Here is a 24,689-nt window from a genome sequence, read left to right as displayed (position 1 = left end):
AAAGTGTCTTTCCAAGTAAAGGTAATCCAGCTCCTGGGAGAGCCACTTGGACAGCCTGGTTCTGCTCAGTGTAGAAAGGGCTCTGCACTGTGGCCTGTGGCTCTAGTCCAAGTCTCCACATGGCCACTTGAAGCCATGGGAAGGGAGGTGACTTGCCATCTGCAAAATGACACTAAGATGACTCTGTACATCCTTTCCAGCTCTGAGAACCACGACAAAAGCCACTTAGTCAAAGCTGCCAGAAGCTCTGGCAATCTAACGAGAAAATTGGATCTCATCTAATTCCTGGAAGAGTCTGTAATGTAAGGAAGTTCTGAGGGGATTTCAGAATCTGGTTCTTTAGCCAAATTTAACTTTCCTTCCATCTTCTCAAACACCATCTTGGATGACATCATTTTAGGCAAGGCAATCTACCCGATAATTAAACACAAAGAATTCCTAGGGTGGAGACAACACCAGCCCCATTTTTGTAACCTTCCTTATTACAGTAATGAAACTCTGGGGGCAGCAGAAGCCTCACCACAGCTGGATTTTCCATCTCAGTGATAATGTCCGGCCAATAGCTGCTGGGCGCTGCTCAGGACACAGGTGGGACGGCGTCTGCCTGCGTGCTGACGAGCTTTTAATGATTTCCCCTGTGTTTGTTCCCCTTCCTTCCAGCCGGGCGTCAGGCCTGGCCTGGTCAGACTTGGGAAGACTGCAGTCAAGGTCTTCTTAAGGACACAGGCCCTGGGTTTTCCAGATGACTGGAAGAAATGTTCCCTTCTCACACACAGGTCCGAGTCTGATAAGACTCCAGAGGAAAGCACCATGACGTCCCTGCCCCTCCTGTCAGTGCCACATGATGAGAAGTCCCTGCCAAAGGTGCTTAAGCCATTCAAGTATGGCCACAGCCATGAACCTCCCTTGCTGCTCTGGCCGCTATGGTACCTCCAATTCAAAATACCCTGTGGGGAAGTGCCGGAAGGAGATTCTGCCTCTATCTACGTGGGAGAAGGGAAGGAGGAGAAAGGGGACAGGGGGCAATGCAGGAAGGCCGAGAGAGGCAGTGCAGACCAACAGCGCCCTGTGGATCCTCCGAGGTCACAAGCCATGTGAAAAACCCCGCCATTCTCAGCAGCAAAGTTAAAAAAAAAATAGATAAATACATAAACGAAAGGAAACGGGCCTGCATGTTTTGTGCAACTCTGGAATTTGGGCAAGACAGCCACGCCCACCAGATGCTCTCATGCTGACTTTGATGCCGGGGCCAAGTGCAGAGGAAACCGACTGCAGGAATCACTGCTGCCCCTCTGCAGGAACCCTGAGAGCCCCTGAACACTGCGTGCTGCCAGTTGCTCTTTGGTCGGGAAGGGAAGGCTGCTGGGGCTGTAGGAGCCAAGTGGCAACTGAGGACGAGGCTCAGGGAGGAACCTGTCAGGAAACCCTGCTCTAGAAGCAGCTCGATGCACTGGCCCTTCCTTTTCTGTTCCTCTAGGAGGCAACCCTCCATGTGAACACAGTGCTGCAATTCTTACTAGGACTAAAGCAGGCTCCTCCTCCCCCAGGATTTCTAAACAGTTATGACATTTCCAGAAATTCTGTCTCCACGGTACCTTCCTTATAAGGCCGTCCCATCCAATGCCTGTGCTGTGCCGCCAAGTGGAGTATCCAGGCCAAACAGGGAAAGAGCGGCGCTGCCCACAGCTGCCTGTGGCAGGTACCTACCAGCCTGCCTGGGTCTGTCCTGTGTCCACTCTGCATCCACCAGCACTGCACGAAGGGCTCCTTCTTAACGTAAGTCGCAGACAAGCACTTCCATGCTTCACGCATCTGGATGATGACTTGCTTTCCTCCCGCTCTGGGATGGAGACCATTCCTCTTTGAACTGGTTGACTCCACCTGCGAGAACATTTTCCCCAGCACAGCCCTCTCCCCCTTTCCTCTGCTCCCCACAGCTGCCTAGACCTGTGTCCACACACTGCCCATGGGCCACACTTCTCAGCAGTGGGATTCCTCCATGCTCTGAGCATGTCTTCGGGAGCATGGTCAACGTGACATCCTTCCAACATCCACTGTCCACATCTCCCCTTTGCACAGCATTACATCTAGCTGGAAGCATCCAGAGTCACCAGATCTGGTCTTCACAGTGTCACAGTGTCATTATTAGAAAATACCAAGCTTCACCTGTCACAGGGCTGTGGATCCCCCTATAACATCAGGGCACCTGGGGGTGTCCCACCTGCCCTCCGTCCTCATGGGACTAAGCAGGATAATCAGGTCCCTGGGTCCCTGGCTCTGCTAGTGCCTCCACCCTCCTCCCAGTTACACCAGCCAGGACAGTGCTTCCAAAGCTGGGAACAGCTCCGGGGGGTGGGGGGGGGAGGCATAGAGTGTCTGTGAAGGTCTGAGAACCCAGGTGTGACCATATCCACACACTGTTCTGTCTGCAGGTGGGCACGTAACTACTAGATGGCCAGACAAAGCTCCTTATCAGCACCTCTGCATCTCACTCAAATCCACGGCCCTATATCTCTCCCCCATGCCCTCATGTGCTCAGCACCTTGCCCTCGACGGGAGGTGAGACCCCTGTGGGCCCTACCTGTCCCCCTACTTCTCTCTGTTCCTCCCCTTTCTGCTTCCAAGCCTCTGCCTGTCCCACTCTTCCCATCATCCACCACAAGTCACTTTATGCTCTGTGCTGTGGCCGGAACAAGGTTCCTGCAGGTGTCACACGAGAGGCGACTTTCAGAACGGCCAGGCATTGAGTGTGACTGGTGGGTGGAGCACTTGGAAGTGGCAAGGTGCATGGAGTTCATGGTGATTGGGAGAGAGGCACAAGGGCCAGGTGGGCAGGACCATCTTCAGCACTGTGCAGCTCAACGCCGGGGCAGGCCCAAAAGGATGGGATGTGGGGGCAGAGGTGGAAGCAAGAAGGTGGATGAGGCCAGAAAGAGCAATGAGGAGACAGCTCCCATGCCGCATCTGCAGCAGTTCTCCCCAGGGATGCTCAGAATCTCCTGAGAGTCTTGCTCAGCTTCCCCTGGGGCATGTGGTTTGACTGAAGGAGGGTGAGGTGTGGCCACTGACATTCCAAATGCCCCGCTGTTCCCCTGTGCGGCATGGCTCTGACGTCACCTAAACCATGTGCCAAGCTTCCATGCAGAGAGTGCTTTTCAGAAGCCAGGCTCAGCCTGCCGACCAGAGGAGAGGTACATTCTAGAATGGAAAGAGAAGAGTTCTTTGACCCGGCCTAGAAAAGCCCCAGGAAGAGCAGGTCAGGAGAACCTCCACTCTGAACATAAGCAGCCAGGCTGATGGCTGGTGCGGTGCTGGTGCTGTCTGGAGAACCTTTAGTAATTCACTCAGACTGGACAGGTCACGTGGTTGGTCTGGCTCTCCCAGCAGGCACGGCTCTAGCCCTTATCTATTTCAGACCTCATCCACAGGCTTATCTAACAAAGCCTTCTGCATTCATCAGAAGCAGAGATTTATTTTCGGCAAAGGGAAAGCTTTTTCTTTCTCTATATAAAGAAATGTCCTTTTTTCTTCTGAATAGGTGGTCCCCTTCTCCTGTCACTCCACCTAGAAGGCCTTATATCTAGACATTTCCCAGGAGCTTGCTGCTTTGCCTGAGAAGCATGCTGTGTGCACAGGGTTCTGGGTTTCCCTGGGCCCAGGCGTCCCGCTGAGACCCAGTTCTGTGCCCTCCTGGCCTCCAATTGCACGAGCACAAATAAACTCCTGCCAACCATGTGCCCCTGGGCCTGATGGTGTCATGTTAGACCGTCCTTCTCTCCCACCTTTCATAGTGCCATTTACTTTCTCTCTTTTACACTGTAACTTCCAAATTATAACAGTACATTGTAAAATCCCAATCGACATACTTTACCCAGTCATCTTAAATATCATGCTATAGTCACTCCTGACTCCCTCCTTGATGCAGGAAGGTATCGTGTGACTTTTTGTTTACTTTTTCTCATGGGCAAGCAGCATGGACCTGAGCTTCTGCCCTCATCAGGGGATGGTCCTTCCCATCACCAGCCGGGGCTGAGCCTTGAAAGCCTGGGTCTCTCAGAGAGAAACAGACACCTGCTTCTAGCGTTCCCTCTTTCTCTTTAAAACCAAATATTGACGAGCATCTTGGATGCTGACTTCCACAAAAGGCACCCTGTGAGGGTTTCTTGAGGGAAGAAACCTGGGGAGCATTGGCCCACTCGAGGAAACGCCCCCGCGCTTGCAGCCGTCCTCCCATGCTCAGGAGCTATCCACTTTCTAAAGGTCCCTGGAGGATGGAAAAAGGCAGAAGATGACACAGGCTAAAACCACCCATTTTAACATAGGTTTTTCTGCTATTACTGCAAGATGGGGAGACAGCTGCCCTCCCCAAACTTACACTGCCAACAATTCTATTCACGAGATAAACCAAAAGGTTGCACGTACGTTATCTGCCTACTGGAACAGTCTTTCAAGTGCAAGCAGGCAAACAAGGTCATGGATGCTCGTTTAGAAACCTCAGAGCTGTTGCTGACATGGCTCTGAGCCAACTCGCCATCTGACAGCAACAGAGTGGCCCCATCCCAGGTCCTCACCTACAACCTGCACAGGGGCTTGCAAACTCTCCAGCTCCTGTCTACAGCCAGGGATGGGAATCTTCTCCAGCCTACTCTTCTGTCAGGGTAGAGCATGAGAAAGTTGTCCATCTCATCCATGATGCTGGAGTCTCCTGGGAGCCCTTCTAGATGACATGTCCACTCTCTTTTGCCAGCTAGCAGCTAAATCATGGCATTTATTTCACTTAAACTGAAGCTACCTTGGTTTCTGAATATACAACTTCTCATCTTTATTACTTATCTCTCATAATTTGGATCATTGTTTTAATGAGCCTGTTGCATTCATGTATTATCATACAAGTAATCCTAAATGATGTTAATAGAAACAAAAAATTTTTTTAAAAGTAATACTCGTTTCCTAACCTATAAAGTAAAAGATAAGTAACACTCACCTCATAAGACTTATAAAATTGCGTAACGAATGCACAGCATCTAACACAGTACCTGGCATGTAGTAGGTGCTCAATAAACGAGAGATCTGATTTCACTTGAAAACCATTAGCATATTAGTAATTCATGTCCAAGGCAGCATTACTGACATTACCATGGCAAGAATTTTTTATTTAATTTACAATTTAGGACCTATTTGATTACAAATTGGATTGTAGCCAATTTACAGTACCAAATAAATTACATTTGAACCATTTAAAGTAAAATTATGCATAGGAAGAGACACTAAAAAGAGAAGAGGAGGGAAATACAATTCCAGGACACAGATGAGTTAATTGCTAAAAATGAGCCCTGGAATTTAGCTTTGTGTCTTCAGACAGCCAAAGCAGAAACAAAATCATGTTAACTTATGTGACTCATTGTTTGATAAATGGAACATGTAGCTCATGTGGAAAGTGATATTTTTCTCCTGATATTCGGGTCTAAGGGTGCTGCTCATAGTGATCCTCTTATGAGGCATGTTAGGGAAATAACAGAAGAGCAACACCTATGCGTGTGCAGAGGCACATGCCCGACCTTCAGAAGAGATGCTTCACTTAACAGTATTCAATCACAGGGGCCCCCGGCATGAGCCATCTGGGAAACTTCTTGACATATGTTAAGGAACACAGAGTTAAATTGGCCCATTCAATTCCAAAATATGAAACTGATTTCAGGTTTTGTATCTGTGAAGCAGCTTGGCCAGTGACTTCACTGAGAGTGCAGGGTGGTCTGGGCCTTTTCAAGCAGTCCACACAGCCTTGCTACTGCTCTGAGTTCTGGTGACCAGAGAGGCCTGACGATGGGGAGGATGTGGTTTTACCCAACACTTGCGAATAATCAGAGACAACAGACTTCCCTGGGAAAACCATAATTACGTAGTGAGGGGGAGGGCCAAAGGCTAGCAGGATTTATTGGCTTTGATTAACAATAAGGTGTTTGTTTTTGTAGGCAATTAGACATCAATAGCAAGCTATAAAGAGTCCTCCAAGAAATTCTAAACAGACTGTAGCTAAAGGGTACTAAAGTAGGACTGAATCTAACCATTCATCTTTGTAGACCTTTTGTACTAAGAAGCCAGTGTTTGATCCAAGCACAGTCAAACAGGTCATCGGGGAGAAAATGGCCCTCTGTGTTCTAATGTCAGAGAAAAGAACTCTATGAAGAGCGTGTGTGCCCACAAGTGTGTGCAAACAGCATCCAACACGCGCCTGAGCTGAATGCTGCTGTAGGATGCTGCAATTCACGTAACTATAGCTCAAATCAACTTATTTAAATGACTATTCCATGGTCCATAACAACTTGGACATTGGGAAATATTTTGAAAACTCTACATTCCTACAACTATTAGGTAGTTGATTCCTAGGTCCTATGATGGGCTGGTTGGGTCTTTTGATAGTGGAAAGATGTTTGCCAAAGCCATTTTGATTTATGCTTTTTTTCTAGCAAATCATTCTTGGTACAGGTTCTTAACAGCTCAGAAGTATTAACACAGATTTGATTGCACTCAGTTTAAAAAGCAGGAAGGGCAAATTGTCACCGACATTTAAACAAACATTGTCAAGATGAAATAATTGTGTACTTAGAGAAAACTGCTCATTCAGTAGGCCCTGGGCCAATAGCATGTGATTTCCTCCTTAATCCCAGGAATACATATAACATTATTTCCACTCTGTACCTCCTCATGATATCCAACAGATACCGAAAAACCAACTACCAAATCCCTCTACAGGAGAAGAAAGAATTAAATGGGACCAGGTAAACAAAACAAAACAAAAAGTAAAGCCACAGATACAGCTAATATTAGAAATCAGTTGTTTTTAGTCCTTCTCATATGCTAACTTTGCTTCTGCATCTTTATGTGTAGGTCATTAGAAAACCTCACAATATTATTTTCCCCTCAAAACTAGATTTCCATTTAATTATGTTCTATTCAATCCAATATAAATTTCCCCACTGTTTTGCATGCTCTGGCCTCCTCAATTTAATTTTTTTTTAAAGTTCTTAAGCAGTCATATCACAATTTTTCCTTCAGAGAAACAGACACCTACTCCAGGAGAAAGAGTAAACCCTCGGGCCACAGTCTTAGAGTTGGCTGGCTTTCTGCCACCTGAGACTTCCTGCAGGCAATCACAACCTTGGTCCAGCCACTCAACCCCTCTGACCCTTTGCCTGAGATTCTCACTAAAGCATCTCTAGGCTCTAAGGCTCTATGGTTATTTCATCCTAAAGGGAAGAATTTCCATGTGCAAAGGCAGTAGGTATTCATTCTTTTAGACGAAGGCACTGAATTCTACATTCAGAGAGTTGAACTTTGAAACTGGCTGAAAAGAAAATAGGAAATCAATAGTATAAGGATAAATTCCATTATGTGACTGATAGGGTGGAATCAAAGATCATGCTGATCCGGAAAAGGAAATATAAACGAATAAGACACTTTGAGAAAAACCTCTTCCTTTGCTGTGTTGGCTTTAAGAAGACACATGAGCATCAAATCAGCATTTCAACTCTCCCAGCCAGCCTGTTCAGTAATCTCATGGGTTCCCTGTAAGGCTAGAACCCTGACTTACCAGCCGGCCTAGCTCCTTTATTGTGTTAGAAGCAAGTCATAGAGGAGCACTGTTTTAGAACTTACAGAATTTAAGTGAAAAATAAGCATCCAGAAAGGAATTTTAAAAAGCAAAACAACACAGAGTCCGATACTTACTTGTGGCCCAGCTCATGAGCGATGGTAAAAGCCAAGTTGAGCCCGTTGTCCTCGGCAAGCACACACTTCCTTTTAGAGCTGCACACACCTCCTAAGTAAGCAATTCCTGCAGCAGAGATACAGAACACATCCTCTTAGAACGTGGGAGGCTGTGACCTTGCCAGGCAAGCCCATGTGGTCAACATCACGCATGATCAGGAGAGGGGCAAACTGGGACGATGCTGACCACAGAGCTGGACCTCCAAGTCCAGAGCTCATATGAGATGGGTTTGTGTATGATGCTTGTATATTCACCCAACAACAACAATAATAATAACTACGAACATCAAGCATTTAACATGTGTCAGGCAGTGTGCTGAACAGTTTACACATATCTTCTAATTTAATCCTCATTACCCAGGATGGAGGAAAGAGAGGGAAACTGAGGTTCAGAGAGGAAAAGTAACTTTCCCAAGGTCCTGAGAATTGGCACTCAGTGCTAGGATCTTAAGCCCTATCTGTATAACTTCAGCACCCACGGCTGAGACCAGGTGAGCCTGCAAAGCAAGGCGCCCAGTGTGCAAAATTTAAGGAGGAACTCCCTCTCAGGAGCTGACCCTGCACTTGCACACCCCCAAGAAAGAGGGCTTCCTTAAATACTGCACCCCAGGCACCTCCTTCCCATTCTGTGAGGGTGGATGCTCTCAGGGTGTGAGCCTGGATCCGGGTGGCGCTCATGAACAGCAGGCCACGGAAAGCAGTGCAGAATGTTCATAAAATGCTTCAGGAGCCCTCAGGGGAGAGAGCATGACCAGGACCCAGAACGAGTGGAGAGAAGGCTGAGAGAGTGAAGGCCTCGAAGTCCCCCCAAGGACGAGCCTGCAGGCCAACTGCTCATCACTGCACACACTTGCTTACCCTGAGAAGGAAGAGCGACAGGCACACATCAGGAGGAACACGGTGCAAGGCAGCGGCGTGCGCAAGTGGCTGCTCACAGAGGACGGGAGGCGCTGGCAGGGATGGTGGGCCAGCCGCCCGAGGAGGGATGGGAGTGTTCCAGGGGAGCAAGGCTGCTCTGGCAGAGGGATGTGTGTGAACAACACGGGGGCCTTGGCCGAACGGCCCGTCTGAGGAATGCTGGGCAGCCAGCCGCAGCAGAGGGAGGGCAAGACCCCGCCACACTGCTGGAGGCTGACTCTCCAGGGCTCTACTGCAGCTCTCCATGCTTCCCAGACAGACACTCTCACCACCCACACACCTCAGGGCTCATCTCAACAGACCCCCAGGAAAACTGCCATCTGCCCTCCAGTTGCCAGCGGCCCCTCTGAGAGCAGCCCCTCAACACCCCTGTGAGACGCAGGAGCAGATGGGGGCGTGAGTAGCTAGAGGAGGAGGCTCGGTGCTCCCCTCACTGTGAGATCGCACTGGTGTGGGGCTGGCAGTGGCTCCGGGGCATAGCACCCGCACAGCTGCTAGCAATAGGATGGACGGAAGCTAAAGCAGCTGGATCCTGCTTGCCAGCCCCATGTCCCGGGATGAGCTGTGGCCACCTGAGGAAGGAGTGTCTGCTCTCCACCACGGGCACCATCCACCTGCCGAGCTGCATGTCATCCACTTCTGAGGGACTCTGTCCACTAACCTGCATGAGGTGCCTTGGGAGGGAAGGAGTTGGCAGAAGGTGGGGAGAACAGGACAAGGGCACTATCCCATTAAAAATGACTTCTCCTCCCTGCACCCAAAGAACAAATCAACATCTTCTTTGTGGACATCAAGTGCAAAACGCGCAGAGCTCAGCCACACACAGAACACCACCCCCTTTTCGGTCCCCTCCATGAGGCACAGAGGAAGCTCACACTGCCTGGCCCAGAGAGATGCGGGTCCAGGGCTTACATTCCACACACTGAGCCTGGGTACCATATTATATATTTATTTTTATCTGGAAACATGTCATGTGGTTGGCCAAGGTTGAAGAATTCAAAAACAAAAATGAAAAAGAAATAAATTAAATTTGGCCTCAAGATGCTTTTTTTTTTTTTTGCGGGTGGACTAGACTATTGGAAGGAACAAAAGGACAACCAGAAAGGACACGATCTGGCTTCTTGGTGTCTTCATGGTCATTATTCTGGGTTTGTTTAAACACTCTGTGGGAGTTGCTGCTAAAAGTCCACCAGTGAGTAGGTGGAATGCTGCTACCTAGCCCTGATGGCATGCACACGCAGCACACACACAGCGCACACAGAGAACCCACCCAGCCCAGGATGCAGCCTCTCAGGGTCAATGAATCAATTAGAAACAATCAGATGTGCACACCCTGGAGATGTCGCCTGGAGAGAGTGAGGGAGACATAACAAGGCCAGATGTGCTGAGCTGGCTGTCACAGGCCCGCCCGGCCGCCATGGGCTCTGCTGCTGAACCAGCAGACCTTAAATGCCACACAAACACTTCCCCAGCCTTAGCCGCCTCAGCACCCAGCACGGGCATCCCCAACTTTCCATTCTAATTAGGTAACATGCAATGCTGGGGAAACAGCAAAGCAAAGAGCCTTCCAATAATTGCATTTTAATTTTTCCAAGGCACTGATGATTTTTTTTATTAAACTAGAAAACAAAGGATTGGTTTATTTACAAGAAATACTCTCGCACAAAGGTGGATTAAGGTCTACTGCTTTTAATGATTTATTCCAATCGTGACCAGCCTGGTCATAAAACCAGGCAGGGGAAAACACATAAAAGAAAATGGCCCCTGATAACAGAGCACAAGAGCTGTGTGAGTTTATGAGCGTTGGTGTGAAAATGCATAGAATGCGCAAAACAAAGTCTGGAGAAAATCCCAGGTTGTTGTAAAAGAAAGAGCTTGGGGGGAATAAATTGTAATTAAACCACAGAGCTTCAGAGGAAAACAAAGACTGCCACTATTCAATGCTTCACGGAAGGAAATGGGAGTCCAGAGCGGAGGGAGCCGTGCAGACCGGGAGATCCGCCCACAACCTCGGGCTGCAGAAGCCACCAACCTGCAAAACCCAGAAAACCCCCACAGTGGCTGCTTGCCAAAACTGAGAAAAAAAAAGTTTTCTCTGTGTTGATTTATCTAAAGATGAAGCCTGTAACACAAGTCTGCTAACTTCAGTGCTGATGCTGTGGAACTAAAAAGGCTCTTGGCTATGTAACTAGAATTCCCTTACTTGAAAGCAAGGGTTTCTTAGATCTTCCAGTGGTGTTTTCAATGGTTTCAGCCTTCCATGACTTAAAACTCTCCACAAATCATAGCAGAACTTACTTAAAAATGTTTAAAAACATCAATCCCACATGTTTGCATAGCTCTTTTGAACAAAAAGGAAGCAGAAAAGCAACTGGCATTTATTAGATGTGTGTGCCTCTCCCTGGGTAAGACTGCTCTGCATGCTTGACCCTCCCTTATTTGTCAGTTGTTACTGGCCCATTTTACAGATGGGGAAATGGAGGCTCAGTAACCAGTTACATGGTTAATCAGCACCCAAACTAGGTTATCAATGCAAAGCTCTCTGCCCTCAATCCATGTTCCTCCAGGCAAACCCCGGGCCTCCCTCACCACCACCAACAAATCACCTTTGAGGACACGGAGGATTTTCATAAACCTTAATGTGTGTTGATGGAGAGATGTGGATGGAATAGAATGAAGGTTTCACGTGTTTAAGTCTAAATGTTTTTAAGCCTAAAGATAAAAAGACTAGAGGGATATGAACAATATGAACAGAAGTTACCCTAGGACATGGCGAAGGAATTAGCGATCTTTTAAATTTTCTCCTTTTTCTTCTTTTATTAGGAAATTAAATTACTTAACTTATAATTAAGCCTAATACAATTAATATGTGTGTTGCTATGGAAATTAAAGTTACTGATTATATTTCATTTACCAAAGGTGACATATAGCAGAGGCAGAGGCAGGAGACCAAAACCAAAACAGCTCTCTGGATGTTCACTCTGAGCATACAGCCTCCAGGCTGCAGTGAAGCAGGAAGCTCCTGGTCAACAAACACAGAACTGAGTGTGTCTCGTGTCCCGTGCAGCGGCTCGCTCCACCTCTACGACACCCCAGCACAGAAAGTAAAACACATTTTTAAGAATCTGAAATACTGATAGAAACGAAGGGCTGTGACGAATTCTTCTGGCACTGGAAAAGCATATCTAATGCATCCAGAGAAGTGGGTCACTTTCCCCAGGGCCCTGTGACCTCCAGCCCAGCCATGCCAACTCAACAGGAGCTCTGTCTCTTCCTTTTTCCTTTCTTCTTCATGGTAGGAGCACAATTTTGTAGAGGAAATCAGATGAGGAGGCTTAATTATTTTCTTTTTTGGTAGAAAACTATATGGTGTAAGCTCATAATTCTTAAGCTCAGGGTTGACCATTTGATCCTCTCTAGATTTAAGGAGTAAACAACACACAACTGTGTAAACTCTGGTTTATCCAGTAAATAGCTGTGTGTAAACAGTCTGCAGCTGTTGGCCTTGCTGCCCATGAGTCAGACCTTCACGGCTCTGCCTTTGAGAAAGATGGCCAAGTTTCTCCCACCAGCTGCTCAAGGCTGCAATGCCACCACGGTTATCACTGGGATACCACGCTGACAGTTACGAGAAAGCAGCTGTTGAAATCACAGTTATCAAGTTTGAGTTGTACGTTCAGGCTCATCGATAGTCTGCGTTCTTGTTAACCTCACTTAGTGGGTTTAGGTAGGATTAGAATTTGTGAAGACCATCTAAGAGCAAATGCCAGATTCTAGGATGCAACAAACGAAACATAGCCACAGCTCATTCTCACCTGCGGCAGTTAGGTTCTGCAAGTCTCGTGAGCACTGGGTTAGCAAATACTGAGCCATTGTTCCCAGGAGAAACAGAGTGGGGTCCCTGCAAGCCTCTGGTCACAATGTGTTTGTCAACCAATCTATACATAACTTTATTTTAGGTGGTTTTGTTTAAAGAGACCATATTTAATATATACTGTTGATTTGTGAACACTGAACCCCTGAACCGTAAACCCAAGCATGAGGGAAGCTCATCTACACACGTGTCTTCACTCAGGAGTACACACCTGTCGGGCAACTTAAATTTTTCTCAGCTTTGCACATGTCCACAAATGACTGCCAAAGCACTTCAAGGATTGATTTTGGAGTTACAAACACATTTAGCAAGAAGGCGAAATCACAAGTGTGGAGTACAGACCAACAGTATTCTAAAAAATTATTCCCTGTTATCGGGCAAAATGAAGTCCCTATCTGTTGCATAAAGAAATTGTTTTCACTTAAGTGCTGCTTCTATTTCCTAACTCTGTACCATCTAAATTATTTGACTAACTGAGGTCCACTCTTCTCTGCAATTTTGCTTCTGTGTTCTCTCCAAGGTCAGCAGTCCACAAGGCCATCACCTCCACGGTGAGGCACTGACCCCTAAAGGGTTCTGCATGGAGTGGCCAGAGCCCAGTGTGTGCTGAAGAACAGGCATGGCTTCTAACAAATCTGCAAAGAATCTTAACAGTAAGGCTCTGGAAGGCAGGCAGGAGAGGTGGCTGGGTGGCAGGTCTCACTGCCTGGGACTGAGAAGCTGTGCATTCAAAGACCTGCCCTGTGGGTGCCTTTCTGCCCCACCTTAGTGCCCCCATCTCCCAAGAGCACAGCTGGACCACCTCTCCTAGACCTCACCTTGCCTTAGCAATTCTACATCAGTAGATATCCCAGTTTCTCTGTCTCCTTCTGGGTCCCTTGGCATCAGTCACAGTGGAAAAAAGATGAGCTGGCCAAGGTCTTTATCCCTACACCATGGACAGAGGGTAGAGGCAATGGCCTCAAAGAAAGGTGTTGGTCCCCTCCCTAAACATGAGTACAGTAGAGGCCACCACTTCCACCCAAGAACACCCATGCCTAACACCTACTGACTGAGAGGGATGCTGGGTACTGGAAAACTCAGCACCTCACTCAAGGTTAAGTGAAGCAGAAAATGGACAAAGTTTGAAAGTGATATCTTCAAAGTCTGATCACTGAAGGACTTACATTCCTGATTTTGAAACTTAACTTAACTTAATCAAAACAGTATGGTACTGGCATAAAGACAGACATATAGATCAATGGAATAGAATTGAGAGTTCAGAAATAAACCATTTACAGTGAATTGATTCCTGATAAGGGTGCCAAGATCATTCAATGAGACAAAGAAGAGTCTTTTCAACAAATAGTTCTGGGACAACAGGAAAAGAAAGAAGTTGGACACCTACCTCACACCACATGTAACACTTCAGATAAAATGAATTAAAGACCTAAATATAAGAAGTAGAACTATAACACTCTTAGTAGAAAACAAAGAAATAAATCTTTCTGATCATGGGGTAGGCCAAGCCTTCTTACGTATAACATCAAAAGCACAAGAGAGAAACAAAAAAGTCCAACCCTCGCCCCCCCCCACTACCAGATTGGCTGAGGTAGGAAGGGCTGGGAACAAGGTTAGGATTCACCTTCACTTCAACTGCCAAGCCAAGCAATGGATGTGCTGGCACATTCTGCAAAGAAGCTTCCCAGGTCGCTCCTCTGTGTTATGGTTTTCTGTTATCTGGGAGCCACCCCAGCAGCCACAGCATCACAGGTCAACTCGGTTAGCAGGTCTGTGTGTTCCAACATGTGAGCTGTTGCTTTGTGATAGGGTATTCTTGGTTATGGGTCAGAGCCAGGAAAGACCACACACGCTAGGCCTTGCTCTCTGTGGCCAGCGCTGCTAACAAGACAACAGCTTAAGATGAGAATGCCCTAGACCTGGGTTTCCCAGGGATCTCCAGGATCCTGGCCTTTAGGAAAAGAGGCTGTCCCTGGTGACTAAATCATGCAGCAAGTCCCCACATAGGACCCGAGGATTCCCTGGCTGGGAGCACTGGCTCCTATGAGACAACATTTTGATGAGTTAAGTGAGTTAAGTGTAAATGGAGGAGTAAATTCCCCCTGGGATTTACAGGCTGGAAGGAAGAAAAAATTATCCCAGCAGTTTGCTGCATTCTGTGGAAACCAAAACATGCTGGGAGAGGGGGATGGAAAAAAAAAAAAACTGTTGATATTCAACAGACCACAACTGAATTGAGCCAAGTGCACAGAGAGGTCTTGCAGATTTCCCACCCTCTGGACAAGATGGCGCTTGTATCTGGGGGGCCTGTCACGCAGGAGGGGACCTCCAGGGAGCTGACGTCACATCCCTCAAATAACAGTGTGCCTCTCCTTGGGGGACCCCACAGAGGCTCGGCGCTCCTGGGACAGGCCCTGATACCCACCAGATATGGCCCGCAGCAGGTTCACCTCAGGACATCAGAGAAGCTTTGAAAATCTTTTATTTTGACAAACACTTCAGTGAGTGTTTCCTGATTCCTGTACGTGATGGGCCTCACGCCAGGCACAGATTCGAAGTTGAGCAAGAGCAGCACAGGCCGAGGAAAAATAGCCTCGAGAAAGTCACCCCAGCAAACAGACAAAGAGGCAGGTAGAAAGCTGGGTAGAGAAGTTCTAAGTCACGCTCCAGGACCCGAAGGGTGGGCACTGGAGTCACTAAAAGATAACTGTCCCAGTGACCCAAGTCCTGGTCTGGCCTCTCTGGAGAGCACACAGATGGAGACTGGAGATGAAGCACCAGGTGGAGTCCCCACTTACCCCCAATTACTCCCTGTGCGTAATAGCAGAGGACCCCCCTCCCAGAACCACACCCTCATTCTCAATGTTCCTGGGCATCTGGACCACAGGTAGCTCCTGCATAGGGAGTGCAGCAGGTAAGGCAAGCCTTGGAGCTTCATTTCAGAGGCCCTCTGAACCCTTCCATGTGCAACCTGAGCATCAGAGGGCAGCACTTGCCATTCAGGGAACGTGACCTCCCAACAGACCTGCTTGGCGCCTGCACCTCGGCAGCACTACACCCTCAGTGGTGCGCGTGTGCAGGGCTGTGTATGCACATGTGAGTGTGCCCGTGTGGACACGGTCCCACACAGGACGACCCTCCCGTGAGCTGGCAGTACGAGGCTGTTGCCCACACTCCTACAACAGACCCTTGTTAATTTTGAAAGCTTTCACACACTCATGTTCTCTAGTCATCTGCATTACTCAGCACTTACTTTGGTCACTAATTTTAAAATGAACTTTGCTCGTCTAACTTTGGCAGCTTTATGACTCCTCTATCTTCTCTCACTATAAAGGCTTCCCCTTCCTGGTGGGTGAGAACGGCCCCTTCCTCTCCCCAGGGAAAGTTGGGGTTTTAGATAGGGGTGAGGCTGGGAAGACGTGTGATGTGTTTTGCCCAAAAATATCTCCTTCATGTGGGGAATTAGACAACTAAGTCTTCCACGGGGCCAGATATCCCCAAAGGGGACCTGAGAGTGGCGTGAAGTGCTCCCGATGGAGATTCAAGTGCTCCCTAGAAAGAGGAGCATGTTCCTGACTCAGCCTTCCCAAGGCCATCCTCTGTCGAAAGTGTGTTTTTTGAACTGTGATCTTTCTCAACGTTTCTGTTTGAATTCAGGCCATTAGAGCAGCCACAGGCAGGGCCATGAGTGCAGACTGCTAATTGAGAAGACAGCCAGAGCCAGAAAGAAGGCAAGAAAGAGAGGTTTCACCAGAAACTCACCCTTCAGGCACCTTGGGGTTCCAGCCTCCAGAAGTGTGAGAAATACATGTCTGCCATTTAAGCTGCCCAGTCTGTGACGTTTTGTTAGGCAGTCCTGGCAGACATACACACCCAGAGTGGAAGCTGCGTACAAATGGAAGTGTCCCAGGTCCCCCTGCTCACATGGTGACTGACAAGGGCAGTGCCCACTGGACCCCACCATCCCCATTTGCGGCACAGCACCACAGCCACCTAACACACCATGGGACCAGGCTTGATTCTCAGAACATGGTTTAATAACAAGGAACGGGTCTGGAAAGCTGTAAGAGCATCAGCTGAACTAGCTTCAAAAATGTTTGGTAGAGAAGAACGAAAGACATGGTGCAGTGAAGCCCTGGGAGTTGGAGAAGCACTGTATTCAAAATCATAAAACACTGCAGCCTGCTGCATTGGGAGGCACAGAAGTGACACTACTCAGGTGGCAAAGGCACGCCATGCAAGTTACAGAAAGGATCCCCATAAGGAGAGACAAAGGCCCCCAGGAGAGCAGTGGGAAGAGGATGCTGTGCCGAATGTAGACCCCAGTCTTCCACATCATCAGGCATTTCTATTTGTAGTAGATTCCTTGGAAATTCCCAGTCCCTACGAAATGTTCTAAAATGGTTTATAAACACAGCCTTGGAGGAAGAAGCCAGTTTCAAAAGACTTGTAAAAGTACCCTATTGTTAGGTCTGAAGAACTGGAGGCTGAAATTGGCTCCTCAATTATCCACAGAATTCCAAAGAATGTTGGGGAAAGGCAGCGGGGCAGAGAGCTCTGGAACCTACCTTCTGCTGGAGAACCTGTGAGCCTCACCTGGTGCACAGTAGGCCTGCATAAAGGGAGCATTGCTCTTGGCTCTGCTTTGAGAGCAGAACAGCAACAGGCACCCCAGGTGTGTAGGGCCAAATGCAGTGAGGCGGGAAACACGTGCTGCTTGTGCTTTCACCTTGATTCATTCAAAAATCATAAATAAATGAAGCAAGGAGACAGAAGGCAGTTACCACTACAAAAGTAAGAAGACAACAGTTACTTGTCGTGGGGAGGGAAAGGGCTGTGCCTGGAGTGGGGCCCAGGGAGGGGTGTCTGTATGACTGGTGGACTCCACTGCTTGACCCAGGTGGGGGTCGCAAGGATGTTCACCATATACTAATTCATTAGGCAGTTAAAAAGTCAAGTCATGGTCACCACAGAGGGACTAGAGACTGGAAGGGGCAAAAGAGGGTCTGCCCAGGGGCTGGTATTATCTTGTTTCTTGATCTGGGTTCTGGTTACACACGGGTGTTCAGTTTGCAAATATGCATTGAGCAGTACACTTAAATATACTTGTCTATAAATTTTACTTCAATTAGAATTTAAAAAACAAAAAAGATACACATATGCAAGTGGAACAGCAAGAGAAGACATCCCTGGTTTAACAGTCTGGGAACGGTCAAGATCACCATACAATTTCGATGATAAGACTGTGTCTTATGTATATTTGAGGGTCGATGTAGGTTGTGAAGCCATAGTGCTGTATATTAGTCAGGGTCTGCTTTTACCTCTGTCATCAGACTTTACCTGTATTGCTTATATCTCTTGGACCATATGAGCTACTTCTACAACTCACCTTTACTCTCCTCCAAGGACCTTTATAATGGTATGTTTTTGAAACCCACATGAGACAAACTTGAAAAACAGCTTCACTCCCTCTTGTACTAATTGCTGTTATTTCTAAAGGATGAATAAAAAAACAGGGCCATGTGTAGAATATTTGCTAAGTTAGCGAAGGAAAAGAAAAGCTTTCTCAAAACAATTGAGACCACATTTCTTACCAAATGCTTAGCCCAGCAAAGCCATTCTCTTGGGCCTGAAATGTGGAATCTAAGTGAAACCCTGGGATGAAGGTAAACACTTCCAATCTGTGCTGTGTTCTAGGCACCTCTAGGGCCCTACTCTTGGGCTGTGCACAGGACGGTCAAGCTAGGCCCCAGAGCAGGTCTGAGCACCAGCTCCCGAGCACAAGTCCATAAATCAGCCCCTCAATTAAAAAAGTAACCCAAACATCGGAAGCCAGCTGTCATTTGGATGTTGACTCATTATTCATGATCTAAAGTCAACCTACCATGATAAGCCCTTCTGATGGCCTGGGAGGCCCTAAGACAATCCTTCCCTCGCCTGGCAAGGCGCAAAAATGACAACATTCCATTTTATTAAAAACAAAAAAAAAGTTAGCCTCTTAGAAAGGAATGTTGACGAGAGCCACACCATGAAGCCAGTGGACACCAGGACCACAGACAGGAGGCAGATGATCTGCGGCAGGATCAGCGGCAGACAAGATGCCACACCTCTGGGAATTGTTGCCAGCATAGCAGAAAGTGGATGGTATAAAGTCCCAGGTCCTGTCCTTCAGGAGAAGTCATTATGCAGCTCTTTATCAACAGGCAACCTTGGGTTTCAGGCTTATCCCAGACTGTAGAAATAGCACGCATGCTAGTATCTGTCTTTAACATGTCATTTTAGGTGACCGGCACTCAGCCAGTGAGTGCACCGGCCACTCCCATATAGGATCCGAACCCGCGGCGGGAGCGTCTCTGCGCTCCCAGCGCCGCACTCTCCCGAGTGCGCCATGGGCTCGGCCCTGTCTTTAACATGTCAAAAGCAGAGAAGAAACAATTTACTTTTTAAGCAATTTCATACATTTCCATGTCACCTCTGTGCTGATGGTGGTCCCCATCCTATGTCTCCAGGGCCAGGCTCCCGTTCAAGCTCTGCAGTGGCTCTCCACTGAGTCTGGCCAGTCTGGCTATCCTACACTTGCCCCAGACTCAGCCCACCCCAAATGGGACTCACCACCCCAAACTGGACCTTTTCAAGTTTTCCTCCCCTTGCAGTTCAAAAGCTTACAGTCCTAGTCAACCACTTTATTTCCTTCTCCCAACCCATCTCAGTAACCACCAAGTCCTGCCATTTCCTGCTGCTCAGAGACTCCGGGAATTTGTTGCTTTCTCTCTGGTCTCCAGCCCAGATCTCTGTAATCACCTTATATCTGGGTTATTAGGAAATCTTCTCAGGGGTCACCTTACTTATCTCTCCCCACTCACGGGTCCCTTCCTCCGTCGATTCTCCCCTGGCCCTGCCAGGATAGCTCCCTTCCTTCCTCTAGGTGCCCAGGGCCCACTGCAGTACCTTAACTGCAGCACAAGCCATGTCTTCAATGCAGTCCACTCATCTGAACAAATACGAAGTCTGTTGAGATGATAAGCAGCTCTGGGGCAGCTGCCATATCAATTTAACCTACACAGCAGTGTAGGTGAAACACATCCTCAATAAGTTCTGCGAATGAATGAATGAATGCATGTCCACACTGCCAACTAAATCATCCTAAAACACCACCCTCTGCAGCTTAGAAGTGGACTGGAACAGGGAAGAGTAAAGGAGGAGGAGGATGTTGATGAATGCTTACTATGCATGTACTGACAAGAAAACTGAGACCCTGAGAAGCCAACAATCTGCCCCAGGACAAACAGCGATTGTGTGATGGAGTTGGGATTCAATCTCAGATCTTTTGGACAAAGGTCTTGTCTTAAATGATGACATCAGGGGCTGCAAATGGGTAGCCACTGAAGGATTTGAACTGTAGAAAGGTTTTGTTTGGCCCATTTAGTATTTAAATAAAAATTTTACTTAGTCACCAAAAATTAAAAATTAGGAGAGTATACATGAAATGCAGATGGACTGATTCCTCTTAAAATATCAGACAACCAGAAAATGCCAGACTGTTTAGTAAATGGCACTGGGATAATAGGTGAACCACAGGGAAATGAATGAATTAAGCTCCCCACCCCATCCCATTCCCCCAAACAAACTGTAAATACATGAAATACACAAACACAAAAACAAAACTTTGCATCAGTCAGAAGAAAATGTAAGGGAATTTCTTTATGATCTTAGAGTAGTAAAGATTTTTTGCAACAAGACCCAGAAAGCAAAACTCATATGGAAAAGATTGAGGTATTTAGCTGAATACACACTGAAAACTTCTCTGTGATGAAAGGCACCCTAAGCAAAGGGAAGGACAAAGTACAGATGCAACAAAGATATTTTCAACTCATGTGACCCAAGATTTAACTCAACATCACTGGCAGCCAGAGAAACGCAAAATAAAATCACAAGAAGATATCAATTCACAACGAGCATGTTGACAAACCTTAAAAATTCTGACAGTAGCTGGCAAGGTTATCAGGATTAAAGACTCTCACATGCTGTTAATGAGAGTATAAGTTGGTACAAAGGCCATTTTAGGGAACAATTTGGCCTGCCGAGGAAAGCTGGAAGATGTATGGAAGCTGAGAAGTGGTTGCACCCTGGGCAGCGCCACGTCATGTGCCAGGCCATGTTGGTATACTGGCTCCACTCCCCCCTCCTCCCGGACCTGCAGACAGAAAGAACTGCAGCCCCTGACACACATGCACGTGTGCACACACATGTACAACCACCACTCTATGAGGGATGCTATTATCATCCTCATTTACATGTGAGAAAACTGAGGCACCACAAGGGTAAGTAACTTTCCCAGGTTTGTGCTGCCACCAACTAAAAGAACCTGCTGAGCCCAGAGCCCAAGCAGTCTGGTTGCAGATATCCTCCTGTGCATCACAGAGGGAAAGAGGACACCACCTGGGGAACAGACAGCAAGCATGGGAGACGCACAGTCAGGTCTATGTATAACACATTCCAGGGAAGACAGAAGCAATCTGCCAACTACTGTTCAAAGTGCAGGGAGCTTCTTGTTAAAACATAAACTAGCAAGGCTCTCACACAGATGTCTTTAACCCTTGAAACTGTGCAAAAGTTGGTAATATGTGTATATTTCTTGCAAGGAGGTTTATAGCTTTCATTGAATTTCCAAAGGGGTCCATGACCTCAAAAAAGTTAAAAACACTAAGCGTAGGAATCCCAGAAAACAATCAAGGACATTCCCTAGGAAAAAATCCTCTCTGGTTAGCCAAGTCAGACCAAAAGATCCTGGGAAAATTACCCCTCAGCTCTCAGGGATTACTCAAGCATTCCTCAGAAGGTGATAACCAACAATGTTTTGCAGAATGCACTTTTCTTTGCCAGATCTCAACCAAATGATGCACAGAGTACATGAGGAAGGGTCTGTCATTATTCACCAACAACGTTACCTTTAAAACAGTAGCCAAGGTAATGCAAAGGGGGATACCTGCATTTTGTCAATTAGGTTCATGCAGTTTGTTGAAAAAAAACCTTGAATTAACTATTTAACTTAAATTGAACACTGTGATCGTAAAGGATATAAAAGTGAAAAAGAAACAGCTGGGGGGGATATTCATACCTATATATAATTTACAAATATACAATCCTGTGTGTGTATATACTTAAAAAGAAACCGCTCTACCTGTTCCCTGGGGCTGCATCTAACAGCAGGACCATATCTTGGTGTTTCTTATTGGGATGTGTGAATTGAATGTATGTGGAGATGTACTTCATGCAGAATATAAACTGATATTTATAAGAAATTGTCTTTGTTTTCTGCAAATTAGTATTTCTAAAAACTGTATTCGTTCTGGGTTAATAAAAGTAAAAACATAATATAAAAGCTACTTGAAGGACACTGACGAATCACCATGATTGCTTAGAAGAATCAACGTCAACATCCATTGTGTCCGCTTCAAGTCTATAGTCAAAGGGACATTTCTTGCCCCATCCCTGTCCACAGCGCACCTACCATTCACAGCCTGAGAACATCCCACACCAGCGCCCTCCGGCACAGGAAACAGCAGAGCTTCGCTTTTCCACAAATCATTAGTTTATAACTAACATAAACAACCAAGCAAACCAAACTTGGAGACAAGCAGGGAGAACTGCACTAGCAGGGGTGCATCCTTCAAGACTGTCTTCTGAGGGAGTGTGGAACTGCACATACATTTTTTTCAGCCATGTGTTAACCACATTGCTGACCTGGCCGCCCTCCACTCTTCCCAGTACTGGAAATCACAGAATGATGTTCTGGGTTCATGTGCCCAGCCTACCACCCACATGGGAGGTTGAAATCATTTCTTAATGGCACCTGCATTACATTCCTTACTAGTCTCCCCAATTACAAATATGCCTAAATCACACCACGGATTTCCTCTGAGGTGCGCCTAGATTATTACTACTACAACAATGACATTATGAAGTGGTGGAGGTTTGCTGTGACAGTGTACCATGACAAGTCCATTATTGCCATGCAGAGACAACAGTCTCTCAGGGGGACAGAATGTCCCCAATTCCATTTTATTGTCCCACTGATGTCTTGCATCCCAGTTTGGTATCATAAAATAAAAATTAATACCAACTCTCTTAATACAGGATCTTCCAATCAAAAACACAATAACCCAAAAATGTGGACTTCTATTTTCTGACCATGCACTGCGCCGGGCAGGCTCTGGCAATAGGTAGAGACAGCCCTCACGACTGCGTTTGGAATGCAATGGCAATAACAGATCAGATGGACTGGCGAACGCGGGCACCAAACCAGAAGGCAGGGCAGCAGAGCAAACTTCCTGAAGTAAAGCAAGATGTATGTGGAGAATCAACTGCTCATGAGACGAGGTGACGATTTTCCTGGACTCTTTTTTAGATTTCATGTCTGGATCTCATCTGGAACATCTACCAAATGGACTCAGGCCCAAATATCTAGCATTCCTCTGATAACTCCAGCCCTTTAACTGTCCCACTGTCACGGCAGTGGGAACCTCACTCCTAGCTTTGATTGCAGTATGACTGCTTCTCCGTCCTCCGAGCTTCTCTCCACAGATAACTGCATGAGTCTTCACATGGCCAACAGGGGACTGGACAGCCCCCAGGATCCCTGCACTGCTCATCACTGGCCATGGGTCATAAGCTGTCCCTCCAGCTACAGCCAGGGAAGGCTTTGACTGGCCTACAGCTGAGGGCAAAATGGACCTCCCTGAAGGGAGCTTATAGTGTATTTCCATTCTCCTGCTTGAAGACACAGTTGCCAAGGGGTAAGTGACCCCATGAGAGACTCCGTTCCTCCGAGGATTGGTCTCAAACTCAGTTATTAACTCATGATTATGGGTGCTACCTGACCCTCGAAGAGAACCAGGGTTGTCCTTATATGAGCTGAACTGACTTGGAAGCCACTGTTTACAACGTATCTTTGGCTCCCTTGGCCATTTTGGGGGATGTAAGTCACGGGTAGATTTTTCTTGAGGCCAGCAGATTTCAAGGGGCACGAGGAGGGAGCCTTTGAGCTCGGGTTTGCATGTGAATCCCCTCTCCTGCTTGCCACCTGCGTGATTCTGCCAATTGTCTAATGTCTCCAAGGCTTTCTCCCCTTTTGCAAGATGAGACTAATATGCACCTCATGTAGTTAAGGGTTAAATAGATAATGAGAACAAAGCACTTTTCACATAATGAACGCTGAACAAATATTATCACTGCAATTATGGTGACCAAGTCCAGATAAAAAAAAGTCTTAACAAAAGGAATTTCTCAAGCAAAAAACTCTGCCAAGGAGCATAGAGCAATTTCACAGTTATCGGCAGCTTTAGTTGCCAGTGTAAAGGTGTGCTGAGTCTCTAAATGCTTATTATCAACATGACATTTGGAAAGCTAAAGACAGAAGAGTAAACAGTTTGAGGCTCTGAAAACACCATCTTCACTGGTCTCCGGGGCCACTCTCTTTATAAGTCCTGGGAACAGGGCAAGGTCAGCTTGTAAGAATCACAATGCTCCCTACTGGAATGCCAGCAAATAAGATGTTTACAACCACACTGTCCTCCCCCACCTTGGGAAACTAGGGTCTCCCTCATCTGACCCAATCTCAACCTGGATTTTGGACTGACTTCCCTTTAAGACAGGCTCAAGGACGCCCCTTTCCTGATGCTGTCACCTGCCCAACACTGCCTGCCCAGCACTGTTAAGTCGGGGGAAGAAATAGCCTTCCTTAAATGCTCCCAAGACTCCTACCTCATATTATACACAAAAACTAACTCAAGGTGGATCACAACCTAAATATAAGAGCTAAAAATACAAAACTCTTCAAAGAAAACACAGAAGTAAATCTTCATGACCTTGGGTTAGGCAGTGATTTCTTAGGTATGACACCAAAAGTAGAAGTGATAAGACTAATAAGCTGGACTTCACCAAAATTAAAAACTTTTATGGTTCAAAGGATTCCATCAAGAAGTAAAAACACAGCCCCCATTCTGGGAGACAATATTTGCAAATCATTTATCTGGTTAGGGACTTATATCTAGGATATATAAAGAATTCTTACAACTTAATAATAAAAAGAAAGTAACCCAAATCAAAAATGGGCAAAGGACCTAAATAG

General features: G+C 46.8%; 1 protein-coding gene across 1 annotated transcript in view; it reads right to left on the bottom strand.

Moving 5' to 3' along the window:
* ADAMTS17 (ADAM metallopeptidase with thrombospondin type 1 motif 17) overlaps nt 1–24,689 on the bottom strand; it is a 316,365-nt gene that overhangs the window by 174,625 nt on the left and 117,051 nt on the right. The window contains exon 8 of the mRNA XM_063091528.1: nt 7,729–7,834. Within this exon, the coding sequence (XP_062947598.1) occupies nt 7,729–7,834 (106 nt within the window). The remainder of the gene's footprint in view (nt 1–7,728; nt 7,835–24,689) is intronic.

This window comes from Cynocephalus volans, chromosome 3 (genome assembly GCF_027409185.1).
Source record: "Cynocephalus volans isolate mCynVol1 chromosome 3, mCynVol1.pri, whole genome shotgun sequence".
In the NCBI taxonomy this organism is placed as follows: domain Eukaryota; kingdom Metazoa; phylum Chordata; class Mammalia; order Dermoptera; family Cynocephalidae; genus Cynocephalus; species Cynocephalus volans.
Note: the sequence above shows the minus strand (reverse complement) of the source record. Positions and strands in the feature narration are given on the sequence as shown.